The sequence below is a fragment of the Armigeres subalbatus genome, unplaced genomic scaffold, assembly GCF_024139115.2.
Source record: "Armigeres subalbatus isolate Guangzhou_Male unplaced genomic scaffold, GZ_Asu_2 Contig396, whole genome shotgun sequence".
Taxonomy (NCBI): Eukaryota; Metazoa; Arthropoda; class Insecta; order Diptera; family Culicidae; genus Armigeres; species Armigeres subalbatus.
Genome location: NW_026943147.1, coordinates 130,716 through 143,215, shown reverse-complemented (window position 1 = coordinate 143,215; position 12,500 = coordinate 130,716). Strand labels below are relative to the sequence as shown.

General features: G+C 38.1%; 2 protein-coding genes across 3 annotated transcripts in view; one reads left to right on the top strand and one right to left on the bottom strand.

Moving 5' to 3' along the window:
• The window catches only part of LOC134204105 (cyclin-dependent kinase 7-like), a 1,331-nt gene extending 1,106 nt beyond the window's left edge, over window positions 1–225 (bottom strand). The window contains exon 1 of the mRNA XM_062678934.1: window positions 62–225. Coding sequence (XP_062534918.1) covers window positions 62–115 — 54 coding nt within the window. The 5' untranslated portion in view covers window positions 116–225. The remainder of the gene's footprint in view (window positions 1–61) is intronic.
• Window positions 226–9,568: 9,343 nt separating this feature from the next.
• Window positions 9,569–10,929, top strand: LOC134204104 (mitochondrial nicotinamide adenine dinucleotide transporter SLC25A51-like). 2 transcript variants are annotated; one of them, XM_062678933.1, is made up of 2 exons: window positions 9,569–9,744; window positions 9,932–10,929. In XM_062678933.1, the coding sequence occupies exon 2, from the start codon at window positions 10,453–10,455 to the stop codon at window positions 10,912–10,914; it is 462 nt and encodes a 153-aa protein (XP_062534917.1). In that variant the 5' UTR covers window positions 9,569–9,744; window positions 9,932–10,452; the 3' UTR covers window positions 10,915–10,929. The 2 variants fall into 2 exon arrangements, with proteins under 2 accessions (XP_062534917.1, XP_062534916.1); XM_062678932.1 differs by having other exon boundaries at window positions 9,569–9,748.
• The last annotated feature ends 1,571 nt before the right edge of the window (window positions 10,930–12,500 follow it).

Sequence of the window (12,500 nt, the reverse complement as noted above, 5' to 3'; positions counted from 1 at the left end):
CTGCGGCAAAATATGAGACATTTTAACACCTTTATCAGGAAGCATGTTTTCAATCACATACCTGGCCCTCGCCTAGGAAATCAATTTTCTCGTATCGATTAAGCCTGCTCTCCATTTTCACTGATGTAAACCTAATAAGTAACAAATTCAATAACTTTACAAATTTCAACGGCCTTGCCGGTGCGGTTTGGATCAGATTTTTGATCGCAAAAAACGCAGGAAACTGTCGAAGGTAAACAAACATTTGCTTCGAAAATATGACAGCCAACTTGTAGGTTCGAAAATACAGCTGGGCGATAGTCCCATACACGCCCGTTTCAATCTACTCAGAGACTAAGTAAAATTGTATTGCCGTTTCTTTTTTTCTCACGGAAATCTCGTTTTCCGTAAAAAGGGAACAACTCAAAATTTGAGTACACGGACAGATATTTAAACACAAAACTTACGTAAAAAGTACTAAGATGAGAATATCGCATAATCTTCTACCCAAATTCTGTTCTCTTTTTTTTCATCATGATTCTTGCCAAAGATAAAGCGCGATGCATCAAACCCACACGGAGAAACTCAATTTACCCACTAATGGGTACTTCTATATGCTATCTCTTTCTGCCTGCAGAAAACTTTACCCATTTTTTTAAGTTTAGCGGCATAACTCATTAATGGGTTATGCCGCTGACGAGGCCACCGAAATTCAAAAAAATACCCATTAATAGGTAAACGAAAATCTCCGTGCACCAGTGTTGTTCAGTACAATAAGGGTCTGTCTCATTTGGAGAATTAAACTTAATAGTGACAGTTCGAAAATTAGCAAATAACCCAATCATAAGAATGGCTGGTGCTACCCAGCAATTCCAATAAGACATCGATGCAAAATGATTCGACATCTGTCAAAAGTAATCTTGCTCTGCGAGCAGGATTATTCGATAATTATTGAAACGTCACTTTTAAGTTTAATTTCAGTTTCATTTTTTCATTTATTTAGTCTACATCTATACAGATAACACTGAATCAACAATTTGACGCCACAATACACGGTTCGAGGCCGCATCTCTCCATCCTCGAATACGCCCCACGCTCGCCAAGTCGTTCTGCACCTGGTCTGCCCATCTCGCTCGCTGCGCTCCACGTCGTCTCGTACCTGCCGGATCGGAAGCGAACACCATCTTTGCAGGGTTGCTGTCCGGCATTCTTGCAACATGCCCTGCCCATCGTACCCTTCCGGCTTTAGCTACCTTCTGGATACTGGGTTCGCCGTAGAGCTGGGCGAGCTCATGGTTCATTCTTCGCCGCCACACACCGTCTTCTTGTACACCGCCAAAGATGGTCCTAAGCACCCGTCTCTCGAATACCTGAGTGCTTGCAAGTCCTCCTCGAGCATTGTCCATGTTTCATGTCCGTAGAGGACTACCGGTCTTATTAACGTCTTGTACATGACACATTTGGTGCGGTGGCGAATCTTTTTCGACCGCAGTTTCTTCTGGAGCCCGTAGTAGGCCCGACTTCCACAGATGATGCGCCTTCGTATTTCACGACTAACGTTGTTGTCAGCCGTTAGCAAGGATCCGAGGTAGACGAATTCCTCGACCACCTCGAAGGTATCCCCGTCTATCGTAACACTGCTTCCCACCCGGATAAAAATGTACTATTGGTTCAATAGTGTAAACAATTGAATTACAATACAATGTACGGTATACAATAGGATACATTATTTCTTGATGGTTGTACAGATTGTATCAACACTGAGGATACAATACATCAACATATTTCTTTAATGTAACAATACTTGCAATTGTTTTTGAAACGTTTTCGTACATAAGATTCATACATTTTGATAACTTTTGAAACGTTTCTTTACATTGCATATAAACTGTATAACAATATTTGCCTCATAGCGCCAAATATGCATTTTTCCCTTTAAATTGTATTGTTGAACAGTAAAGCTGTCACAACTGTCACACACAAGAAATCAAAAATCGTATTGTTTTACTATACAAATACAATACAATCCATTGTATTTTGAACAGTTTTGTTCGGATATTTCAACAATATATTAACCATACACTCTATTGTGTGACGAAAAAAATGTATGGAAAAATCTCAAATTTTGTATAGTTACGATACTTAACAACCCGTACATTCTATTGCGAAAACTTCATTTACATTTGAGTAAATGGTTCATAACAATTCATTCTAATGTATTTCTATGGTTTTATTTACAATATAATCTATTGCCAACTTAATGTTATAAATAGTAGTGTTACAATAAATTGTATTGTTATTCTACTGTATTTTTTATTCGGGCAGGCGGACCCTGTCGCGCTCGGTTCCACCCACAAGCATGTACTTTGTCTTTGACGCATTCACCACCAGTCCAACTTTTGTTGCTTCACGTTTCAGGCGGGTGTACAGTTCTGCCACCTTTGCAAATGTTCGGCCGTTAATTTCAGTTTAATTATTCAATTAAGACAGACCCTAAAGGTAGCCTCACACCTCGGGAATTTGATCCGCGGATTTTTTCCCCATGTATTTTTGCATATGCGATGTTTTCGGAATTTGGGCACGGAAAATCAAAATCCCGGCCCCCTTTAAAATATACGGGGACCAAATTCCGGCGGAAAATTTTCCCGAGGTGTAAGGCAGCCTTAAGGACCGATGCTTCAGCACCATATATACTCCCGAGGAAGATAGCCTCATGAGAGAACAGTTTCAAAGTGCATAGTGAAAAATGCTTCCCCGCTTCATATGACACTGTTGTACGAAACAGTTGGAGAGTGAAATCAAACACCCGCTAGTGCAGAGAATATTTTACTCTCTTGTCTCACTTATACTAAGTTGCGCATTTTTGTTAGAATTAATGTGTAAAAGAGAGGTAAATAATGCAGGCTCTCTCTTTCTCGCTTATATGGTTTTGTATTTACACAGCACTCACTCGCATCTGAAACACTGCCGAAAAACGAAGGAAGCATCCTCATTTTGTTGGTAGGAGCGATGTTTCATCGGCCGCCACTGTACTGATTTATATGCTCACTTTCGTGAGTGCAAGATACAACCAAATGTAATGTATGTGTAAATTTAACTTTCAATAAAAGCGACAGTCTTTGCTCGATACAACACGTATACGGACGTGTCCCGGTGTAAATCCGAAGTTTCCCTAAGTCCTCCTGGTTCTATTTCTGTCCGCCGAATAACCTGTCCCGTCGGAGAATCCAACACATTTCACGCAGCCCTACTGAACGATGCCTCCTCGACACTACCCCGCTTATGAAGATGCCATGTTCAAAAATCCCCACTTTCAATGTATAAAACGCTTTCCCCACTTTCTATGTATAAATGCTTTACATTTGCCTCTTTCCTTGGTCGTGCAGCAAGCAGCACGTCATATGAAGCGAACATCAATCGGTGCACCGAAATTAAAACTTCACTGTGGGCTAAAAACGAAGCATTCGTTCGTTTTTGAACGAACTTTCCAAGATCTGATAACAAGCTATTAAAATCCATTCATCTTATTTCTTATGAATTGGATTACACGTAAAAAAAATTAATGTTATCTATTATTAAGATTTCTAATACCTTTTTGCCAAAGCAGAAGCTTAATGATATGTATAAGGAAAAACTTATACATTGCATTAGCCACATACATTCTAAAACTTATACATTTCATTAACTTATGAATGTTATTAGCTTTTTGGTATGGGATCATTCATTAGGTGGCATAATGAAGTGCATTACTATCTTCGAATGATTTTTTGCCATAACTTATAAGGTTTTTTCGTTACGTGTAGAGTAGAGTGGGGCAAGAGTACGCACTTAGTTTTCAAACGATCATGTGGCCCTTATGAAGCAAGCTTCTGCATATCAAATCAGTGTCGATGATTCATATACTCTTCCTTTATGTTACCCAGTGGAAAAAATATTGAAATTATTGAGATTCGTTTTAGTAGAACCCTTATTGCAAGACAAATGAAAAACGCACTCTTACCCCACCGGTGGGGTAAAAGTGCGCATCAGGTGGGGTAAGAGTACGCATTTATCCAATCATGTGCTTTAAGTATATATTAACACAAATAAGAGTTAATAACATTTAATTGATGTTTAATGAGCATATATTAGGGAATTTTTAAAGATTATGTAACTCTTAAAGGGGGAGGGGGTCCTAAAAATGTGCACTTTCATACGAAAAACCATTGTTTTTTATATATATGTACATAAAACTACAGAGGTAAAAATATATATCAGGTTTCGCGTGGCGTATACAAAGGCATTTTCCTTAAAGAAAGTCTACCAATCACGTAACGTAAAATTTGGCTATTTCATCACCCCTCCCCCCTATCTTACACTATTTGTATGAATCCTCTAAAAATTATAAGGAATGTCACACATCTCGCAACCCCTCCCAGTTAAACGTTGCGTAATTTATAAATGTTTCTTTTGGTGATATGAAATTATCATTTAGATGAAATTGTGTTTTCGTACTATGTTTAGGTGTACAACAAGTCCCAATGCAATTTCATTATTTCACTTCAGTGCTTTGATCGCTAAGTCCTTTCTCACACCGAATTACTTAAACTTATCCTAAAAACTTGTGATGTTTTCTAATTCTGTCCCTTTTTTATTAGCTGTGTAGCTTTACGCTTTGGAAGAAGTCTTATTTCGGCCGGAGATACGAGTTTGACATCATAACTTAAAAATTCATATGCGTACTCTTGCCCCACCGGTTCCTGCGTACTTTTACCCCACGTTCCCAGAAAATATTCAAGTAATGGTTTTGCCTTTTTGGAACACCAACCGGATTGGTGTTCTGTACCATGAAGTACTCTATACAATAGGTTATCGAAAGGGTATAATGTTCACCTGATTGAACGTATATATGGTAATGAAATACTAGTTGCGGAAACCCAATTATTTTTAGCAAAATGACCAAAAAGTTATCTATCTCCATATCTCCCTTGTTGTTTATTCAAATCGTTTACAATTACACATGATAATAGTTGGCCAGAATACCTGTCAAACTGATGCAGTGCTGCTAGTTTATCTTTTTTTTTTTACCTCATAAAACCGGAAACGTACTCTTACCCCACGCGCACTCTTGCCCCACTCTACTCTAGTGAAAATAATAAATATATTCAAATTTAGGATTGTGATAAATGAAAACGTTCGATAATACAGATATAAAACTCATGATGATTGATTTATTGCGTCTATCATTTTACTGATTCCCGTTTTTTCTCCCATAAGTTTGGCCGAGCACGGCTAGTTGGGATCAACAATCTACGTTCAGAGGAGCCCTCTACTTGATCTGATGTTAACATATTTCCTGTGAGCAGGTTTCTTGCTGTTGATTCGTCTTTGAACATGCAACGTCGATGAATATTAGAATAAGCAAAGCTAGCACCACACTTTCCGTTAGTCATAGGATGCCCATCACTGCGCAAATTCGATCGGAGGAATGCCTCACTTCCGGAAGGTACATCGCCATTGAGGTTAACGGTTTTTCCGCATAATCATGGACCATACGTAGACGGCATCTGTTATATTTGAAGAGAATAAGTGTTATTTTAGCGATGGTCTCACTAATAGTAGTTCACTATGTGTATCGACTGCGATCAGCCGAATGCCCGACTGATCAGCCGAATCCATCTGTGTCGTCACCTGTTCCCGAAAGCGCGTCATCACCGTCCTGTGTCCCAAGCTCGACTGACTGCCGCATCGTTTATCGTACGCCTTCTATGCGGCCAGCAGGGATGCCAGATGATATTTTCAAATGTCTTCACAGTCGTTTAAAAATGTCTTCAAATGTCTGCAATATTGAAATTATGATTATTATCAGCAAGAAACTTCAAAATCCAATTGATTTGTAAATTTAATCATCTCCTTGTTTATGCATATGTGTATAACGAGTTTCCCCTGAATTTTCTACTGAGTAGCCTATTTGGTAAAAATTCCACCGGATTTTTAAACTGAATTTCCACGTGGGATTCTTCCAAATTTCTTTTTAAAGAATACCCTGTAGAGATTTAAAACTTATTGTGAAATACTTAAAGAAACATCCAGAGAATTTTTTGAATTAACTTCCGGATAAAATTGTTGAGCGATTTCCGGATAAATTCCTAATGGAGCTTCTTTCTACTTTTAAATACTAATTTCTTCTGGATGGTGCTTAATGAGGAAATTTCCCGAGAAATTCCTGTTAGAACATCCAAAGGACTTACTGTAGCAACTTCCGGAGAAATTGGAGGATTTTCAGGAGAAACTTGAGAAGGAATTCCTGTAGAAAGTTCAGGATGAATTCCGGAAGTTTTTTAGACTTTATTTGAGTGCTTTTCTTAATTGTTAGAGTCCATCACTGAAAAACTCCGGAGGGATTTTCTGGAGGGATTCCTGAAGGATTTTCTTGATGAATTTCTGAAGGATATTACTGAAAGAATTTCCGGTGGTATTTCTGAAGAAACTTCCGGAGGAATTCTTGGAGGTAGTTCTGGATGATTTTGTGGAGCTTCTTGAGGTATTACTGTATAATAGACTGGCCCAGGATACAAAAAGTCGTCGGATTCTACGGGGCACCCCCAGGATTTTGCATTTGGGTAAGAAAATCATTCTCTGAAAATTTCAGCCTGATCGGTTATTGTATAAGCTGGCGCAATTGATTTGAAGTTAATATGGGGATATTAGCCGAAATATATGGGAAAATACACCTCTGTTACTATTCCGTACAGGAAATTGGATGGAAGAGCCTGATTGAGCCCAGATTTGCAGGAAAGGAATTTAACATGCCAATAAACAATTCCACGTGAAATCCTACTATGATTAAATAAACTTCAAATTAGTTTTTAGCTGATTTATTTGGAGTTGGGTTGAGCATTTCGAAATTTATTAAATGCCATGAAAACATACGCATGTAATCGATATGTGGTCGGGGTTCATTCTTGGAGAATCTTCCAAAGGAATTCCTGGAGAAACTTCCAGGAGCTTCCGCATGAATTCCTGGGGAAATTTCGGAAGAATTTCTTGAAAAAACTACCGGAGGAGTTCTGGAGGATTTTCCGAAGGAATTCTTGGATGTACTTTCGCAGGAATTTCTGGACAATCTTACGGAGGAGCTCCTAGAGGAAACTACAAAGGAATTCCTGGAGGATTTTTCGGAGAAATCCCTGAAACTTTCGGATAAATTCCTGGAGGAAGAAATTCAGAAAGAATAGAAGAACGATTTTTAGGAGAAATTCATAGAGGAATTGGGTCCTAAAATGAATCGATTTCCAATCTTCTTTCGAGGAACAATGAAGCTAATCATCCTGAACGCGGAAAATTTTTTTTCCGATTCAGAAATCGAAAGGAACATTGTTTAATTTGAAATTTAAAAATAAATATAAAATGCTTCCTCGACATTTACGTTCTTGTTTGACGTGCAAGATTAACTGGTGTAAATTTTAAAAAAATTGTGGGAGTTCAGAAGAACTTGTGAAAATTAGGAAGAACTTCCCGTTTAAATTTATGAGGATTTAGTTTAGTTTTTCTTAACGGAAATTATTAATTTCTACGATAACCTATACTGAATTTACAATTTCAATTCCCTTGAATTTAGAAAAATTTCTCATAATTTTCTTCGGAAATTCTCCTTACTTAGCACGAAAAAATCTTTTAAATTTTTATTGAATTTTTTTTTAAATCCACGGAAAAATAGAAGAGTTTCCCAACGGATATTCAGAGGAATGTCACATGGAAATGCCGAAAAGATCAGATGAATTCAGAAGGAATTTAGAGAAAAAAAATGATTAAAACAAGTCATAGAAGAATTCAGTCTATTTTTGCCGTAAATCAGATCGGTGATTACGTTTCGATATAATGATCGAAATACCTTTTTACAGACACGTCAAAAACGCTGCCACCGCTAAAGAAAATTCAAACGAATGCTGCTCTGCTATCGGGAGCTTTTAAGTGCGTATGAAGTCTAAAATGCGTTGCAGCTATCAATCGGCTAGTGTGAATGTTTTTCTATTAGATTTTTAGTGTGAATGTATTTTCATTAGATTTTGATGTTTTTAAAATTTTAAGCCCGAGACAAAGACTATTATAACTTTTAAAATGTTTACATAATTTGCATTTAGAAGTAGCAGAATTTATGAGTAAATAATGAAATTGTATTTTCTATTCGCTGGCTTATTGATTGTCTTCATGTTTCTTCAAATAAGCAGATAAGTCTTCAAAAATTTTGAAAAGTCTTCAAAATGTCTTCACGAAATAAATGTCTTCACAGAGATTCAAATGTCTTCAAATTGAAGACTTGTCTTCAAATCTGGCATCCCTGGCGGCCAGTAATGTGACTCAAACACGTGTGTATGTGTATGTTGGCTTATTGACCGAGGCGTCACTTAACAGCACGTTCCATATATTATGCATCTCGAGAAAATATAGAATACTGCGGCGTCCTGCTGGCTGCTTCTCAGGTAATCGCAACAGTCACTAAACACGACAAAGTCGATAAAAATCTTACCCACCGTATGCACTTGTCATGATGAACACTCTCCATGTACTCAGTGACTCCGGTTGCCTCTCACTAATACAATCGAGTACTGCTGTCATTTGGCGAAAAGCACGTGGTTTTGTTTTGAGAGGGAAAATTTTCCCTATCTTTTAACCCGGCGGCTATCTTGACGTCTACCTTCGCAGTCGAGCCTGCGAGAGTAAGACCGCCGCGAAAGTCTAGAAAAAGATAAGCACGACAATACAATGTACTTCCGATATGACCGTTATACTATGAATAGACAGTCTCATATACTGTTTCAACAGTAGCTCAGATGGTAAACGGTCAAAACGACCATATGAGTAATGGGCGGTTAAGTATAATTAACATTTAAATCCGGTCGTTTTTTCGAACAAAATTTTCGATGTACCATACATCAGTTGGTAGATGTACAATTGAAGAACTATATAAGGGTTCTTTCTAAAACTACGTAACGCTAAAATAAGATTTATTGTTCGAATCTCGTAATGCGGATGATATTTCAACATTATATTGTATAATATGAGGAAAAATTTGGTCGAGAAAATGAACGATTTGTTTTATAGTAACATAACTTAATCGCTCTTTCCTCATACTGTAATTGGTGGAATACCATTTTTCGTATTGATGAAAAAAATGAGGTAGTGCAGACGTATTGTTGCGATAGATGATTCGTACCCCAAGTAACATTTTAAGTTTTATAACGCTCTTGAAGACCATGTTTCACTCTACAAGAGTGCTATAAAACCAGGATAAATCCAAAATGTTACTAGGGACTGTTTTACAAGTATTGTTTGGAATGGTTTTGAAAAAAAAACCGAATTCGTTAGTTGGGCCGAGGTCGTGACCCAACCAGCGAATCGCGACTGTAGTTCAGAACTATGCGGGTACCGCTCGCGGAAAGCTGGATAGCGGAAGATTTTAATCTATGCGGGCCTGCAGGAAGATTAGAAACCATTCAATGAATAGTAAATTTTTATAAGGGTAGCACAGCTCTATTTTCGAACCATTTATAAATAAGAAAAAAAAACACCAGCCCTGTAAGCAAGATGTCAGATGACAGCTGTGGCAACGGACCAAACTGACTGACTATCATCAGCTGCTTTTGGCAGAATGATAACAGTTTCCCAAAGTAAAAATAATTCTCATAAAATCGAGAAAAGTGTCGTCACATTCGTTTGAATTTACGTATTTTAGCATTCCTCAAGTTCTTACTAGACGAGCCCCTCTCGCGAGTGGTTGTTAACGTGGGTAAAAAAATCGCATTGGTGTGCAAAAAGTAGCACCGCCGTTGGTTAGTGCGGCGCAAAAAATCTTCGATCCATTTATTCTCTGTCTATGCTGTCTATTGAAATCGACGAACAATGCCAGAGTAGTAAACAAAGGATCGCCAGTGCCTCCCAGATTGTGTGAACTTTATTGAGTTTTGGCCAGATTGATTTCGGTGACGGAAGTGAATCGTGCAGCTTGCGGGTGACGAATCGTGCGTGTTTGTGAAAACTGAATTACCACATCGTTTGTTATATAACCGTATATATGAGATAAAGTAGAACGATCTTTAGAATCGGAGTGGTGAATGAATGATTGTTGGAATTTTGAGGCGCGTATCTGTGAGTTGTGGCTCGTGTGTATAAGCAGAATGGGCTGCTACGAGCTTAGCTAATCCACAGGTGTCAAGTCTGGAAGAAACGATGATAAAAATTCAACACCAACGAAATCAAACGACAAGATACGGTCTCGGACTGGTATGCTGATCAAACGGGTGCGAACGCTTCGGACCGTGTAGATTTTTGGCAACGATAACGACGACGGCTGGCTGCGGTGGCGGGTGCCGGCGATTAGGTTCTAAATTTATTCAATCAAAACTTGTAGGAAGTGTCCCGCACAGGCTGTGCGAGGAAAGCAGATACAAAGCGCTCAAAATTCCCTCATCAAGCGAAACGACAGCCCAGGCGATGGCCGTTGTGAGGGCCGGACAGGACCTGAATAATGCCCGGGGGAGCCCCGGGGTTGTGTCTTGGCGAGAATTCGCCTGCGGTTGGGGAGCGGCCTTCGTCAACATCACGGTCACATATCCCATCTACAAAATGATATTTAGACAAATGTTGCATGGGGTGCAGCTGAATCAGGCATTCGGTCAGATTCGTAGCGAAGGAATCACGTATCTGTATCGGGGAATCTTTCCGCCGTTGGCGCAGAAAACGATTTCCCTGTCGTTGATGTTCGGTGTGTACGATGGGACGAAGCGACCGTTGGTGGAATTCTTCGGAATGAATGAGTACGCGGCCAAATCGCTTGCTGCAATGGCAGCGGGCTCAGTGGAAGCGGTGCTGATGCCATTCGAACGGGTACAGACCTTACTGGCCGATGCAAAGTATCATCAAAAGTATAGGAATACGCATCACGCGTTTAGGTAAGCGCTTTTTTTTTACTTCTCTTGTACTAAGTGTTCGTGCAATTATTATTAATCCATTTACTCGCAATATGTTTTATTCGACGGGGCGGGGCATCCCGTTTCGTTGTTTCATTATCAAAACTAATCAAATTGAGATCCAATTATGGGGTCAAACGTTATGGCCAAAATACTTTTTTATAACACACGAGAAAGGCATTAACACAGCTATGTGGATTAATCAGGGTTTTCGACAATGGTACAAAATGATAATTGCCCAATTACCTTTTTTCCTAGAGTGGAATTAGAATTGGTGTATATTCTTGTATCTAGCAACAGTTGCTCTATTAGCAGTGGTTTGTAGGACCATAATAATTAATGACTGATTTGTTTATTGGTCAATTCCAGTCAACATATGAGTGAGTCGATAGTCAAATGTAGGTAATTAATGAATCAATAGCGAATGAGTGTTAATTGATAGAAGGTTGGAATTGGCTAGTATTTTTGATGATGAAATATTTGGAAAGATTTATCCAGAACGGCTTTAAGGTGCCGAAGCCTATGCAGAAGTATACGAAAATGCCTTCTGATTGGCTAAAATGGATTAGCAGTAAGACGAATATGGTATCTTTAGATTCCTTCTAACCTCATTTAAAAATAATATTTATGCGATTTTAGAACATTTCATTGAGTCGACAACCCCTCCAATATTGATTCACTATGGATGGCTGTTAATTTCAAAACCCAATTTGCCTAATAATAACTCTACTAACCATGGTCTGGCGGATGAAATGGCGATATCTTATTGAACTGTAATTTTTGGAATCAATCAAGCATGACGTCACAAAGGGTATCAACATTGGTATTGGTAAAAGGTATTCGAATCAAATCGAGTGCAAAATAAATGGGCAATAAAAATGAGCGGTTATAAAGAATGTGAAAACATTTTTTCAATAGGAATAAGTTTAACAATTTTTTTTATTCATCTTTTCGCAGGGGCGTTTCGTGGACTTTTGGTACACCTATTCTACCATCCTGCTAAACAATATGCATCTAGCTGAGTGATTTCGAATGAAAATTGTGTATTTAAACTGATATTACAAACTTTTCTTGTACAACTTAACCAAATAAAAAAAAACCATTTAAATAGAAAGGAATAACAAAACAATAAACAGCTTATTAATCTCTTTCGATCCAAAAATGTTTTAAATTGGGATGCACTTAAAATTTTAAACTCTCCTAAGTCGTCCGGAATCTAACTTGGTAACAGTTGACGATAACTGGATATTGCTCAAAATAGAGATCTTTCATGAGATCATTATTCGGGTGCACAGGACCCATCGCCTATAGCATTTAAAAACTCTCACATATTTTGTTGTTATGAAAGAAATGTAATTAACCATTATTAGTATCATCATTTGATGCAACCCCAGATTGAGTCCACTGAAATGTTTTCGTTTAGTTTTTCAAATTTAGTGAAAACTATGCCTTTTTCTCTATGTAGATTGATTTTGATTATTTGGACAAAAAAATGAATAATTCAATTTTATAATATTTTATAATAATCAAATTTTGATGTCTCTTTTGAAAACTCAAACATTAATTTAATTT